At 34.6% G+C, this 15891-nt stretch overlaps 2 protein-coding genes across 2 annotated transcripts; one reads left to right on the forward strand and one right to left on the reverse strand.

Annotated features, from left to right (window-relative positions):
* Positions 1-2134: 2134 nt before the first annotated feature.
* LOC143466274 (uncharacterized) lies at positions 2135-4133 on the reverse strand. Its single transcript, XM_076964934.1, has 5 exons — positions 3974-4133; positions 3618-3756; positions 3196-3434; positions 2899-3037; positions 2135-2518 (listed from the first exon to the last, which is right to left on the reverse strand). The coding sequence occupies exons 1-5, from the start codon at positions 4080-4082 to the stop codon at positions 2242-2244; spliced, it is 903 nt and encodes a 300-aa protein (XP_076821049.1). The 5' UTR covers positions 4083-4133; the 3' UTR covers positions 2135-2241.
* Positions 4134-10370: 6237 nt separating this feature from the next.
* On the forward strand, positions 10371-12614 carry LOC143466273 (coadhesin-like). The gene is made up of 6 exons (XM_076964933.1): positions 10371-10527; positions 10609-11345; positions 11497-11641; positions 11748-11878; positions 12021-12254; positions 12378-12614. The coding sequence occupies exons 1-6, from the start codon at positions 10460-10462 to the stop codon at positions 12407-12409; spliced, it is 1347 nt and encodes a 448-aa protein (XP_076821048.1). The 5' UTR covers positions 10371-10459; the 3' UTR covers positions 12410-12614.
* The last annotated feature ends 3277 nt before the right edge of the window (positions 12615-15891 follow it).

The following is a 15891-nucleotide window of genomic DNA, read 5'->3' on the forward strand; positions in this document are numbered from 1 at the left end:
TGAATTGGTTTAGTGTGACAATTTCCGAATATGTATTTTCCAGGAACGAAATGCGATTGTCACAATAATGATATATGCTCCACATATATATCAAGCTTCCCTATATGCAACTAAACATCGTTAAAGTTGATTAAAATGGGTAAATTATTCCTACAACCAGGTGACTGTTTTGGCATCTATACGTTTAAAAATGCATATTTTTAAATACGATGTAGTTGCGAAACGCTGAGGTCAAGTCTGACAAATGTGAGTAAGCAAACAGTAAGATTGTGCTCAAAACAAGTGAGACAATGTAGACGAAAAAGATTTTGTCAAACTGCACAGCATTCTGCAGAAGTTCCGACACAGTTTGCAACCACAAAATTATCCCAAATCTCAAAATCATTGGGCCTGGCTGTAGTACAGGTTGCGATGAAACGATTCAAACGGCACGGACATAGCTCTCAAATTATGACACATCGCTTTATCAGTCTGCAAGTACTCCGGAAAGCATCGTGAAATTTTAACTTCAGTAGCAATCACGTTTCATTGTGCACTACTCTATTGCACACTGCACTTTCATTGTGACACCAAAGTTTACAGAAAAATAACCCCATTAATTTTTGAAAACTTTGAGGCGTTGCAGACATTTGTGAAAAATAAATTAAATATTTATTAAATTGTATGGAGTAAACTTGAGTTTGATGAACCGTGAGTGCGAATTAAAGAACACCAGAACCAAGCAAGATTGATTGACCAATTCACGGAACAAGGCAATGGGTTCCAAGAAAATCCTTACCATTTCATAGAAATTTACTTAACATGTTTTCGAAATTTTAAACGATAGATGTTTGAGTTCATAAATCAAATCATGCATCTTTCATGGTACTGAGTAGAATCAAGGTAATTCTTGGAAACTGAGTATTTCATCGAATTTTAAAAACGTTTTGTTGGAAAAGTGTATTCGAACGGAAAGCACCATGGCAATCAATTATATCTGAGTTTGCTCTTCGTATAATAAATTAAGACAATTCCGGGAAAATTCGCAATTTTCACCGAAACAGAGACCGCTTTCCAGGAATGGATTACACGTTGATTTTGGTTCAACTTTAACGGCGGTTAATCACTGCTGGATAATCTAAGCTTTAGTTGAATATCTGGTCCGTTTTTGCAAGATTTGCGTTGTGTTATAAGTTTTTATTGGTGTATTGGTTTTAGTGACTACATAAATGCTCTTAATATTTACCTATTTTAAATCCTGCTTCCTTGCTTAGAATGTGGCCGACAACACCTGTCTGCGGTTTGAAACAAAAGTTTATCGACGTATTTAAATATTTGCTTTTCTACCTAAACAGAAAGTCTTCGGTCAAAATATCTAGACAATTTAGTTGAAAATTGCTTTCAACCTTTAATGAGCTTTGAATTGCATTTTAAAGGGCACACTTATAATAATATATACTTACATATAAGTTTAAAACCATTCTCAGGTATTGTAAAAAGGTTACAAAGCAATGAAATGTTCTTCAGCAAATATTTAAAATTTAACTTCTCGCTGCGGGAAGATTGCAAATCCCACACGAACGTTGTGATCTTGTAACTATAGGGGACTGAGTACCACCGCCGCTAGGTTGAGAACAAGATCCCCAAACCCATTGTCAAGGAGAAAAATCACATCTTTGTCGTCACCTTCTCTTGCAATTAATTTATTTGCTTTATTTGTTTATTTTTTGCCACGAAAAATTTGTATATTGTTTTACAAAAAATTATCATTTTGCTTCCCACCATGCAGACGAAAAATCAAAATGTGCGTAAACTGCAACCAGCACTAACAAAGTCAAAGCTTCGTTTCTTTGCTCTTGTATTCGTAGGTAAACTAAAATCACTTAACCTAAATGTCTTATAACTACATAATAAAATTATTTTTAAATTGAAATGATTTTTAATGCGTGATCGGGTCTCTGCCAACTGTTATTTAACATTTTGAAGTTATTATCGTAGGTCTTTATAATCCTAAAAGCGACCTCGTGTTCTTGCTTGCGTATTTATAAGCAGTTATTATTAACTTTCGATATTTAGCTTGTTTAAGATACTTTTTAGAGTATAAATTATGATTATGACTGATCTATCTCACTCATACAATTGAATTTTCCATTCCTTTCAGTTTATTATTTCTTTGTATTTTCATCAGTTCCAAAGCGTATATTCACACACCAACGCCAAATGTACTGAAATCTCTGAATACAATCAAACAAACCCACGCATTTACGTGTACCGCGTTATGATCGGTATTTCACATAAGCCATTTGTTTCGGCACTGCAAGCTCGGTCGTTTGTGCGAAGGTCATACTCAAGAAGAATCTCTCCACATTTTTCGTTACCACCACTATTTGAAGGTTGTCGTGGATTTTCTATCCAGTGGGTATTTTCTCGGGTAGACGAAGTAACCGTACTATCCGCCCAAACCCAGTCTTGACCACCACCAATCAAGTCAATTAAACCGATCCAAGCTCCATCAAAGCCCAACGCTTGCTGAATTGGGCTGTGAGAACATGAACAAAATAAGTTGTTAACTTGATAGTATAAAAATTGTAAAATTTGAAATCTCAAAAAATTGCATTTACTTTTTTATACAAATTTTGTTAATGCGATGTATAATGTCAAATTGTGGTTTAGCTTAGTACTCATTTTTGCTTATAATCATTCAAAAAATTAGGTTTACAAAGCAAATAATGGACAAATACTTAATAAATTAAGAGTTATTATTATATAGTTATTGTAATTCAGCAAAAGCACTGATCCGTGTTAAAACTGAAATAAGAGTAAATTAAATAATCTAAGCATATAAAGTTAATGCTTCTTTTAGGAAAAGAATTTTTCTTTTTTATATCTTATCCTATACAGTAAAAAATGTATACTCACGCTCTTAAGGAGAAGTCCTGCATTCCAACCGCTGCAAGGTCGCCACCCTGATTTACACATTCGGTGCGAGTGTTGTCCCACGTGCCTTTTGATGTCAGCATATAGCGATATCCATTGCCAGCATCGTAACCTTGTCTATCTAATATGAGGTACAAGATACTGAAACCAAGTTTCATATATATAGGCGGCGATTCGATAGAAACATTTACCAAATGATGACTATATTTGTCCTATGAATTAATTAATCACCGTTGTTCTATGTAACTATATGTTTTGTTTATATATTACTATATTTACTATGTTCACATAATCCGTATTTGGTGGAACTGCATGAAACGTCGTTTGTGCGAAGACTGTACTCGTCCATAATCTCGCCGCAGTTTTCGTTACCACCCGAGTTAGAAGGTTGTAGTGGATTTTGTATCCAATGGGTGTTTCCTGATGTAGATGAAGTCTTATCGACCCAAACCCAGTTGTTGCCTTCTTTGCTCAATCCTACCCACGCATTGTCGAAACTGAAAGTTTGGTGGAGAGTGCTATATAGCAAGAGAAAATAGGAAAACTTTTGATTATAAGAAATAATAAGTTTAAGTAATAGTCTACAAATGTTAGATTTTCAAATACTTTTTAAACATAACTAACTTTTGGTTAAATTGCGAACAAATTATTTTTAATGTTTTTAAAAAATTCAGGAAGACGTTGAGGAAAGTTGAAGTCACCTTCTTAAAGAAAAATCCCTCACTCTGACCGCGAGGTCACCTCCATAACTTCTGCATTCATCACGCGCTTGTTGATAAGTCTTTTTATGTGTCAAAAAGTAGAAGTACCCGCTTCCAGTGTAAACCTCTCTCCATTCTCCTGTCACAAATATTGTGTGGCTATGACGTTATTTGGTATTTAGTTTAGATCATGTTTTGGTGCAAAAATACTTATTACACGCTGTCAAAAGAAACCATGGAAATTAAATGTTGTAATATTTGAGGGTTTGAAGTTAAAGATTTCAGGCATTTTAATATAAAAGTTTGCATATATACTTTTAGATATCCTAATAAACAATTATAAATATTCAACATACCGGTCAATACGTCGTCAGAGTACGGATCAATCAAAAAACTTGCAGAAAAGTGAAGACAACTCAAGACAAAACATAGTGAAAGACCCAACTCTAATACGCCGTACTTCATTTTGAGACTTTTGACTGGCCTAACTTTTACCTCTAACCTACTATGAAATACATGCAGGCAACGAGAATTTATATAGTAATGTGGAACTGTATCAATCAAGCAACTGTCACAAGAAATGAATTGGTTTAATGCGACATTTACTGAACATGTACTGCTTTTTTCCAGGAACGAATTGCGATTGTCACAATAATGATATATGCTCTACACATAGATCAAGCTTCTCCAAATACAACTAAACATCATTAATGTTGAACAAATTGGATAAATTATTCTTACAGATAGTTACCGGCTTTTGTATCGATACGTTTACTGCATGCTATCTGCAATCTGCAAACTGCAAACTGCAAACCGCAAACTGCATTGTTTTAAGTGCAATATAGTTGCGAAACACTGACCTCAAGTCTGAGAAATGTAAGTAAGCAAACAATAAAACTGTGCTTAAAACACATGAGACAATGTAGAAGGAAATATTTTGTCAATCTGCACAGTATTCTGCAAAAGTTCCGACATAAGTTGCAACTAAGAAACTAAAACAACATTGGGACTGGCTGTACTACAGATAGGGATGAAACGCTTCAACAGCACAGACCGAGCTCTCAAATTATGACACATCGCTTTATCAGTCTGAAAATACTCCAGGAAATCAACGTGAAACGTGACTTCAGTAGCAAATCACGTTTCATTGTGCACTACACTATGATTCCAAATGTACAGAAAAAAACGCCATTTATGAACTGAACATTTTATGCTTTGCGCACATTTGTGAAAAATAAATTCAATATTGTTTGTATTGTATAGAGTAAACCTGAGTTTGATGAACCGTGAGTGCGAATTAAAGAACACCAGAACCAAGCAAGATTGATTGATCAATTCATGGAAAACCGCAACGGGTTCCACGAAAAACCTTACCGTTTCATAGAAAATCACTTCACATATTTTCAAAACTTAAAATGATTGATGTTCGAGTTCATAAATCAAAAATCATGCATCTTTCATGGTACTGAGTAGAATCAAGATAATTCTTGGAAACTAAACATTTCATCGAATTTGCACAGTTTTGTTGAAAAATATTTTTCGGAACGGAACGCACCATGGCAATCAATAATATCTGAGTTTGCGCTTTTTATGATAAATTAAGACAATTCCGGGAAAATTCTGGAAATTTCTCCGAAACAGAGACCGCTTTCCAGGAATTGATTACAAGTTGATTTTGGTAGAATTTTAACGGGTTGTTAATCACTGCTGGATAACCTAAGCTTTAGTTGAATATTTTGTCTGTTTCCAAGGTTTGAGTTGTTTTATAACTTTTAATTGTTTTATGAAAAAACCTAACTAGTATTGGAGAATGAAAATCGAAAGAGAATATAAGAATATAAAAGCATATGATGTTTGACACCATTTGGTCCGCATTGTTTTGAGCAATCGCTCCATGGTTTCCAATGTGACACTTCGCAGTCGACTATACACGAAACTAATGTGCTTATTTTCATCAAGTGCTATTGGTTGAAACACTTGTTATAACATGAAGTTGTCTGAGTTGGTTTCAGTAAGATAATATTCGACAAACAATTTAAATAAAAACATGAGCAAATCCTATTTACCAGGAAAATAATTTTCAAAGCACGAGTCTGTTTCCAACCTTGGACCTTTACACGGATTTCCTCCACATTCGTTAAATTGAGTCTCGTGTCTTCGTCTTGTGCGAGTTCCTTTTCCACATTTTTTATCACAGCTAAATGTACGTTTTAGTTTTTTTAATGACTCTTCTGATATAATACGGAGCTATTAATAAGCCTACTAATATATAAAGTCCTTGTTTGGCGTCAGAAGGTATTTACCTGGACCATTTTGACCATTCTGACCATTTGCAATCAACAGGGCAACATGAAAGACGACATGCTTCTTCCTCAACTTTACCACCGCTACAAGCTTTGCCACCACAGTCGGCAACTGTCTTCTTCAATCTTTTGCGCGTTCGAGAAGCTAAAAACGAAATTAAAAACGATTTTTGTAATGGCAAGCTCCTGTGTGTTAATATAAAATAATTTTAAATTCACGTTTGGCCTACTTAAAAATTTAGGGTTAATGTTCTTACTGTTTAAAAATACTTTAATACTTACGATGTTTGACTTACCTTTTCCGCACGTGGCAGAACAACTACTCCATTTTTCCCAATTATCCCAAACACAGTCTATTGGACAGCATTGTGAATTGCATGAGTCTTGTGATTCAGATGACGCCCTTTACATTTGGAACCACCACAAGTTTTATTTTTTTGTTTATTGTCGAAGTTGTCTATAAGATAAAATTGCTTTAAAACCTGTTACAAAGTTTTTTTTTAACTGTAGCACTATGTGGAGCAAAATACACTTAGATACAGTTCATTTTCTTATAATATTTTTTGTGAGACTTTTAAAGCATTTCCTCGTAAAACATTTTTATTGCTTGTAGGGTCTCCTTCGTATACGATTTAAACTATAAAACTTTGGTCACTTGGTTTTATAATATTTAACATACTGAAACCAAAAATTCTACTTAAGGATATTGATGTCATTTTGGAGCGCTTTTGAAGTAAAAGAATGGTCATTGTGCTTGTAAGAGAGTAAACTTTTTTGTTTAAAATAATTTCCCAAAAAATTTAAATAGTTTAAAAAATAGCCTAAATTAAATTACTTTAGTGTGTTATGCCTACGTATAGGAATCTCCATTAAATATAACTTTTTGAAAACTTTAAAATTAGAAATGACAAAAAGCAATGTTTTGACGGTTCACTATCGGAGCGCTTATAAACCGCATTATATAGACTAGACTACTAGAGCGTTTCTATGAGCCGTGCTCAAGATTAATAATTAGCAGCGCTTTCGCAGTAAAATCTTTGAGCATGGTATTAAAAAGGCTTGCTCCGCTTATGTAGTTCAAGTAAACCGCTTTAAGTTTGGAAAAGATTAGAAAATCCTTAAAAATAAAATTCAAATAGAAATGCATACGTATTTGAGAAGCCAGGAGTGGTGAAGATTAAAGGTAAAGAAGAAAAGTATTCCGACAGCGCACAAAAATAATTTTCTGTTGAAAAATACATTAAAAGATTTAGATTTTATTTTGATCGGGTTTGATTTTTTGACATATGCTTCTCACCAAAGGAAGCATTTTTCCTGAAGCTGTAACCAATGAATTTATCCTTCATTGGCATATATGAGCTTGCTTTTGCGTTTCACAAAACTTAAATTGTTTTAACCGTACGACACATTTTATAAATATGTATAAATTTTATTGGTGCTCATTACCATGTTTTCAGTATTCTAACTAAGGCTGAATCTGCACTGAGATTTTCCGAAAACAGAACCTATATTTGCTTAGTTTGTAGACAGCAAGCTCGGCCGCCCGTTTAATTACAGTTTGTAAAATAATCGCAAATTTTGTTAGTGTGACGTATGTGTAGACATTTAACAGAACCGTTTCAAGACATGCTTGTGATCACTTCCATTAAGTTAACGTTGGAAAAGCCACTAACCTGGACCGACCATCTTAAATTCTGTTTTATTACTTAAAGTCTGGCTAACAACAATTATGTACAGTAAAAGAAAATTTAAACGACGGATTCAAATATTTACTTTTCCACTTAAACAGAAAGTGTTAGGTCGTAAAATCTAGGGACGTACTTGCAATTCGCTTTTAAAAATAGATCATCCAAAATATTTCAAACTGTTTAAGGTTTCCATAGTCAAATATCATTATATTATATGATTCTATTTAAATTTTTAAGAAACGATTTTATCACTTTCGCGCAGACTTATCTATTGCCCGTAAAACCGGTTTTGCGTTTGCAGTCGAAAGACACGACTCGGTTCAAGCAAGTGGCGTTAATATGATAATTGACCAATGATGTGGAACACTTGTCGATGTCTGTTGCGCAAGAACTGCTATTCGGTTTACCAATTCATACAAAAGAACATGGTATAAAGTAAAATAACGGGAATTAATAGGACAATGCTGCTCTTTTTTGACCGCGCCAAATAACTTTGTTGTTCGTGTAACAGCGCAAACAATCACATTTAACACTTTCCTGGCAATAGTTAGAGCAGGGTTAGTATTGCAGTATTTATATAGAAGGTGCTACGGTAAACTACTTCGTTTAGCCTACTGTACATACAGACATCTAGATGCACATATTCTCTGACATTAATATTATATCAACTGCGTTAAAAACAAAGATCTAAGCACAAGATTCATAGATGCGATATAAAGTTTTTTGGTGTAATTATTCCTAAAGGGTTAAACAACCCTTGAAGACGCGATGCTCTATGGAAGTCCGAAATAAGAAGCGCTCGTCGCTTGCCTACACATCGACTGACCCGTGCTAAGACGCAGTATAATGCAAACAAGTTCGGTTCAATACAGAAAAAAGTTTTTTTAAAGACAACAATTTTCATATCATATTGGTAATTAAAACAACTTGTGTTTATGACGGTTAAACATTATATCATGTTGAAGATATAAAGGAAAGTTTGACAGTTTCTGACATAAGCATGCCCGAAGCTACTGTAGTAGTTAGCTTTAATAAAATTGTGTATCTACCTGCATTTTTTCTGCTTTTAGCAACCTCGTGGCTTTGAAATAATAGTCACAGCTAGGCCAGGAAGTGGGAAAATAGAAAGGACACTACTGCGTGAGTTACTATTGTCATGTTGAAGTAACAATTGCAACATGTTATGTACACAAAACATGAACCTATCGTTAAGTGTACATTAATATAATTAATAAAATGAATGAAACTGCAGTGATATAGCCCATGTTATAATATTGGCAACGTTGTTGGCGTTAAAATGTGCGCATTCGTCACATGGGAGCTCTGTACGTTTCGTATTGATCAACTTTTAATGTGTTAGAATCAAACGATCAAGTATCACGTTAGTGGCTGCAATATGTCTAGGTCAATTGTGATCTAGGGCCCAGTTTCATGTCATAATTTTTCAAAGCTTTGCTGATTTTGCTTTATAAATGATAACAAAAGTTTGTTTTACGGATGTCTGTTCTCGGCAAAGCCTGGTCTTTCCATAAAACTTCTATCAATTTTGTGGACAATCTTTACTATGGTTTCAACTTTTCCTAAGTTCTTAGAGAACCTTTAATTGCATTCTTTGTATCATAATATTGACAAATCATTAATTCATTTTTTTGATGTGACGAACAACATTTTCATCCTTACAATTCGAGTCCATTCCTCTTGTCCTTTTCCCGAAATTATAATCTCAGGACGACAACATAAATGCTCTTAATATTTACCTATTTTAAATTCTGCTTCCATGCTTGGAATGTGGCCGACAACACCTGTCTGCGGTTGAAAAGAAAGTTTAACGACGTATTTAAATATTTGCTTTTCTACCTAAACAGAAAGTCTTCGGTCAAAATATCTAGACAATTTAGTTGAAAATTGCTTTCAACCTTTAATGAGCTTTGAACTGCATTTTAAAGGGCACACTTACAACTTTAAAAAGAAACAAACTAAAAAATGTTTACAACAAAAAATTTAATTTCATGATAGCGAAAGCTGAATAAAAGGTAAATGACCTAAGTGTCAATTTTCTTCCAGCATAACATAACTAAGAGATTGTGCAAAAAGTTGCGTGAATCACTTTTTGTGGATTTTTGGTTTGGTTTTGTTCAAATTTGTTTTTTATAGACTTTAAAGCATTGTATTTCATGCAATTTTACCTGTTTAATAACATTTTTCCTGTATAACACGTAATTAGCGGTAAGTGCAATTAAAAACAACATCTATTCTTTTAGTATGTTTCATTATATAGATTAGATACAACATATTGTCGAATGCTTGAAACTGCCAACCTGTAATCTTATAAAACTATTACAAACATTTCATTATTCGAACATTTGATTTTCCTTTTGCGCCTGTAAACATTAGAGTATTATATTGCAAAAACATTATAAGCTAAAAGAGTGTTTTGAAATGTTTTAAAAATGGACCTAAAAATAACGCTCTATATGAAACTAAAATGGATAAAAAAATGGATAAATCAAGCAAATGAATTATCGATGTCTAATAAAAGTTTAAAACCATTCTCAGGTCTTGTAAAAAAGCTACGAAGCAATGAAATGTTCTTCGACAAATGTTAAAAATTTAATGTGAATGTAACAATTGCTGTAAAAATTTTAAATCTCATTTCTGAATAAAAGTCGTATGTCGGAGTTTATGACTTAAGCAAATATCAAAGACGGTTTGGTTTTTCATAAAAATATACAGGTTGTTCACCTTTTTATGCGCATTGATGTCGAGATATAAAAGAGGTGAAAATAAAATGTGATCATTCGTCGAAACTGGCAAGAACTGGAAACTGTCAGAAACTCGATCTAGAACAGCAATGAAAGCTTGCGTTCTACTGTTGTTGCTTGTGCTCTGCTGTAACTTCTACACTTCATCGGCATGGTGGTACGTCACCGGATAACTTAAATATCCGACATATACATATTATTCTCTTAAGGTATCCACAACGTAATTTTCATCATTTAGGAGAAGACGACGAACAAGAACATGTGATTCATCTCCATGTCGGTGGGTTTGGGGATCCTGCGATCGAGCATGTGGCGGAGGAAATCAATCACCTAGAATTACAAGGAATAAAGGATCATGCGGTAGCTGCAACCTACCTTCAGCGAGAAGATGCAACACTCACTGCTGCCGAAGAAATTGCGCATGGTCATCTTGGGGAAGTTGGTCAACCTGCTCTAACACTTGCGGTCCTGGATCGCAAACAAGATCAAGAAAACACGCCGTCACCGCCTACTGTGGAGGTTCAGCTTGCTCAGGTGCGTCGTTAGAAACAAAGTCTTGCAATCTTGAATGTTGTCCTGTCAATTGTGCTTGGGGACCATGGAGCGATTTTGGAAAGTGTTCTGCAAGTTGTGGTGTTGGACATCAATCTCGGTCGAGGATTATTACAACAGAAGCCAGTTGCAGTGGAGATTCTTGCAGCGGATCAACCAAAGAAATTCGTCACTGCAACGCCGAGTGTTGTCCTGTCGATTGCGTCTGGGGTCCGTGGAGTGATTTTGGTTCGTGTTCTGCGAGTTGCGACGGTGGAACTCAAACACGATCAAGAAGTTTTAAACCTGAAGCGACTTGTGGTGGTTCTAAGTGCAAAGGGCCGTCATCTGAATCACAAGACTGCAATTCACAATGCTGTCCAATAGACTGTGTTTGGGATAATTGGGAAAAATGGAGTAGTTGTTCTGCCACGTGCGGAAAAGGTAAGTCAAACATCGTAAGTATTAAAGTATTTCTAAAAAGTAAGAACATTAACCCGAATTTTTTAAGTAGGCCAAACATGAATTTAAAATTATTTCATATTAACACACAGGAGCTTGCCATTACAAAAATCGTTTTTAATTTCTTTTTTAGCTTCTCGAACGCGCAAAAGATGGAAAAAGACGGTTGCTGACTGTGGTGGCAAAGCTTGTAGCGGTGGTAAAGTTGAGGAAGAAGCATGTCGTCTTTCATGTTGCCCTGTTGACTGCAAATGGTCAGAATGGTCAAAATGGTCCAGGTAAATACCTTCTGACACCAAAAAAGGGCTTTATAATTTAGTAGACTTTGTAATAGCTCCGTATTATATCAGAGCGGTCATTAAAAAAACTAAAACGTACATTTAGCTGTGACAAAAAATGTGGAAAAGGAACTCGCACAAGACGAAGACACGAGACTCAATTTAACGAATGTGGAGGAAATCAGTGTAAAGGTCCAAGGTTGGAAACAGACTCGTGCTTTGAAAAGTGTTGTCCTGGTAAATAGGATTTGCTCATGTTGTTATTTAAATTGTTTGTCGAATATTATCTTACTGAAACCAACTCAGACAACTTAATGTTATAACAAGTGTTTGAACAAATAGCGCTTGATGAAAATAAACACTTTGGTTTCATGTATAGTGGACTGCGAAGTGTCAAAATGGAAACCATGGAGCGATTGCTCAAAACAATGCGGACCAAATGGTGTTAAAACCCGTGTTCGAGACATACTCATCCATCCTTCCTGTGGTGGTGCTTCATGTCCTAAGCTGACAAAAGAAAGAAAATGCAACCGAATATGCTATAACAACGGCGAAATGAAAAATACAGGCTGTTCATGCAAGTCGGGCTGGGGCGGGCAATGCTGCAAAAATGGTAAGGTTCAAATAGATACTTTTTAAAGATTCGTATAGTTCTATTTGCCCAGCTTAGTCCATAACAGGTATAGTATATACCCATAGAAATACAATTGTCATTCATACTTTTGTATGTTTTCAGCTCTCCTTTCCAACGAACTTCTAAACTTGTGAGAAAGAGGTGTGGAACTTTGTAGCCTGTAACTTCATAATTAAATCGTTAATCACAATGTCGTTAATTGCATTTACTTAATCGGTGTATAAACTTTCTATTGTACGCTAACAAATATTCCTCATTTTAATAACATTTACTGAAAATCAGAAATGCATTAAATCACATCCAGTATGTAAAAAAACAGCAGGAGTACATGTTCATCAAATTCTCGTTTAGACTATATAGGTTCAAGAACTATAGTTAAAGCTTTGATATGCACATTTTAAGTGACTATGTATTCAAAATTAACAACTTAAAAGTTTAGTTAATGAATGTTTACTAATGTTTTAACCATTATATGAGAGACACATACAAACAAATAGCTCAATACCTTTTGCTATATATACCATCCTAATTTTTTGAATTTGCAGTAAGTTATTAGGTTTTAAAAGCCAAGTGCCATGAGGATTATCTTCTGCCGGGTAATTTTTCTATCGCTTTCACAACCCATTCGAAACTAGCAGACGTTGCACAAATGCAGCTTACTTGTATTTATCATGAAATATTAAAAACTCATTTCCGATCAGAGGTCAAATTCACAAGCAAACTTGTAAAAACAAATTAACAAAGTTTAATAAAAACTGCAACGGCAGCCCCAAGCAAAAACACAAAAAGAATTCTCACTCTAATCTTGAGAATGTAGGATATGGAAAGGACACATTTTCCTCAGGAAGACAACTACTCATGCGTAAAGTGAATGCGGAACGCCAATCAAAAATAGACACATAATAGTTACGCGTTCAAACGTATCAAGACACTGAAGCGTTAAAGAAACAAAATTAAATGACACAATGGCCGAAAAAAAATCAGTGTGATATAAACAAAGTAACACTAATAAAAGAAATAAAGCGTGGGTAAACACAGGTGAAACCAAGAAATAACTATTTTGCAACCAAGATTATTTTACCACACATCATCCAAGTTAAAAATCTTACCTTCGGCGTTAGAATAATATAAACAACGTCAGATCAAAAAAGGAAATTAAAATACTATCCATTTAAATGGGATCTGCCTTTATTATTGCCCTATCCTCAAAAAAAGGCTAGTTGTAAAATCTTGCAAATTTGCTCTCGGAGTTCACACATGGCACTTTAGTGGGCTTGGCTCGTCTTGGACGGGAACACTGCTACATTTCTGAGATACAACGGATTTCCCCATCTCGTGCACATCCTAGAAAACTCTTTTCAAACGATTGTAATGGACAGTTTGTATTTTCCTGTAATTGTCTTCGATGTTGAAGTTGACTTAATCAACGTTCCTCACTACTTTATATGGCCTTTTATTGGGTAAGTGAAATTTCCGGCATCGATCGACACCAACGGCAGGGTTGTTCAAGAGGACACGGTCTCCGTCTAAGATCTCTTTGTTATGACATTGCTTGTCATGTTTTCGCAGCATTTTTGCACGTTGCTCAGCAAGAACCTCATTAGTAACACATTCTTCCTTTTGAGATCCACTGTTAGCCTAAGCGTACGACCAGTGAGAAGGTAATGTGGAGAAACTCCAATACTTTCATGCGCACTTGCGTTGTAAGCCGCTACCACCGCCGACAGTACCTGAATCTAATTGCGTTCATCTTCATAATTACGAAACATCGTAACTATAGTAAGGTTGTGCATTTTTAGTCCACTGTTGCCACTGGAATGATACGGGCTTGATCTCGTATTATTTGCTCCCATAGGAACGAGAAGCTAATTGAAGAGTGAGTTCTTGAAATTCTTCCTTGATTGGAATACACTGTTTTAAATTTAAATTAGATAAATTAGGAAATTACTTTTATTTAAGCCTTTATTCTAGTAGTAATTTCAATAGATTGTATTTGGTTTACCTTTATAAATCGGACGTAGTAAATGATATTCACACCCAAAAGGAAAAATTTGAATGTGAAGTGTGTGCGGCAAAATAAAATTTTGCACAGTTGTTTCTTTGTTTTACCTGTGTTTTCCACGCTTTATTTATTTTATTAGTGTTACTTTGTTTATATCACACTGATTTCTTTTGTTCATTGTGTCATTTAATTTTGTTTCTTTAACGCTTCAGTGTCTTGATACGGTTGACCGCGTAACTATTCTATGTCTAGTTCCAATTTACTTTATGCAAAAGTAGTTGTCTTCCTGCTTATTAAAATATTTGCAGCAAAGAAAAGAAACTTATATCATTTTCGAAAATTGCTCCTATTTTTAACAAAGTTATGTTCACTTAATAAAAAACATAGAAGGTATAAATGGTTTCCAATGGAAACTCTGGAACAAGTGTTCCGAAGTATGCGGTACAAATGGAATTCAACTGGACTTCGAAATTCAACCCTAACTCAAGATACTCTTGTCCAATTTTCATGGAGAGCTTCTCCGTGTCTTTTATTAAAGATAGAAAGGCGGAAAATCGGAAAATCTTTAATGGATTGTTGGGTCCGTTTGGATGTAAATGCCAACCAGGCTGGCGTGTAAAACACTGTAATGATATTGTGAAGTCGACTGTGTTTAGATACTTAGATTTTTACTATATCAATTTATATTAAAACGAGTATTTTGTCAATATTTAATTTATTTGTAATGAAAGATGTAAACGAGTGCTTACTATGGGAGCACTATTATGCAGAGGACAAAGTGTATGCAAGAACATTCCCGGTGGATACAAGTGTGACTGTGTCTCAATATGTCTCAAGTGTGACAAAGGGCTCTCGATACAAGAATGGAAAATGTGTATAAATGTTGTTTTATGAGCAGTATTGACCTAAATAAATACCGTTAATCAGAAAAACAATAATTTTGAGACCTGAAACTAAAAGGGTTTTTAGATATTAAGGTATTTCCTTTAACGATACTCCTCGATATGGGAGACTATATATTTACGAATAAACAAAATTTTACATATTTTTAGGTGGTCAACAAAATACTTTAACATCTCCATTTTACATGAGTGTGTAATGTGAAATCTGCTTTAACCAGCAATAAAGAGTTGATTATTGCTTTTTACAGCACAATTGCTGAGCTCTCTATCATTAATTGCGAACGTTATGATGACAGCAACCATACAATCAACAATTTTTTAACAAAAAGCGGTAGCCTATGCACAGTTTCTGAAACGTACAAACACTTATAGGCCTATGTGTTTTCCTTTTTCAAATTTGTCGATATAAATTCTTCTTTTTCTTTTTTTATTCTCAAATATTAGTTAATTTTTTACATAAACCAATAAATAGTCAAACCTTGTACACGGACAAAATATTCAACTAAAGGTTAGGTTATCCAGCAGTGATTAACCGCCGTTAAAGTTAAACCAAAACCAGCTTTAATCCAATCTCCGAAAGCGGTCTATGTTTCGGCGAAATTTCCGAATTTTCCCAGAATTGTTTTAATTTATTATACAAAGAGCAAACTCAGATATAATTAATTGCCATGGTGCGTTCTGTTCCGATAAACAAGTTCAACAAAACTTTGCA

This window comes from Clavelina lepadiformis, chromosome 7, assembly GCF_947623445.1.
Source record: "Clavelina lepadiformis chromosome 7, kaClaLepa1.1, whole genome shotgun sequence".
Taxonomy (NCBI): domain Eukaryota; kingdom Metazoa; phylum Chordata; class Ascidiacea; order Aplousobranchia; family Clavelinidae; genus Clavelina; species Clavelina lepadiformis.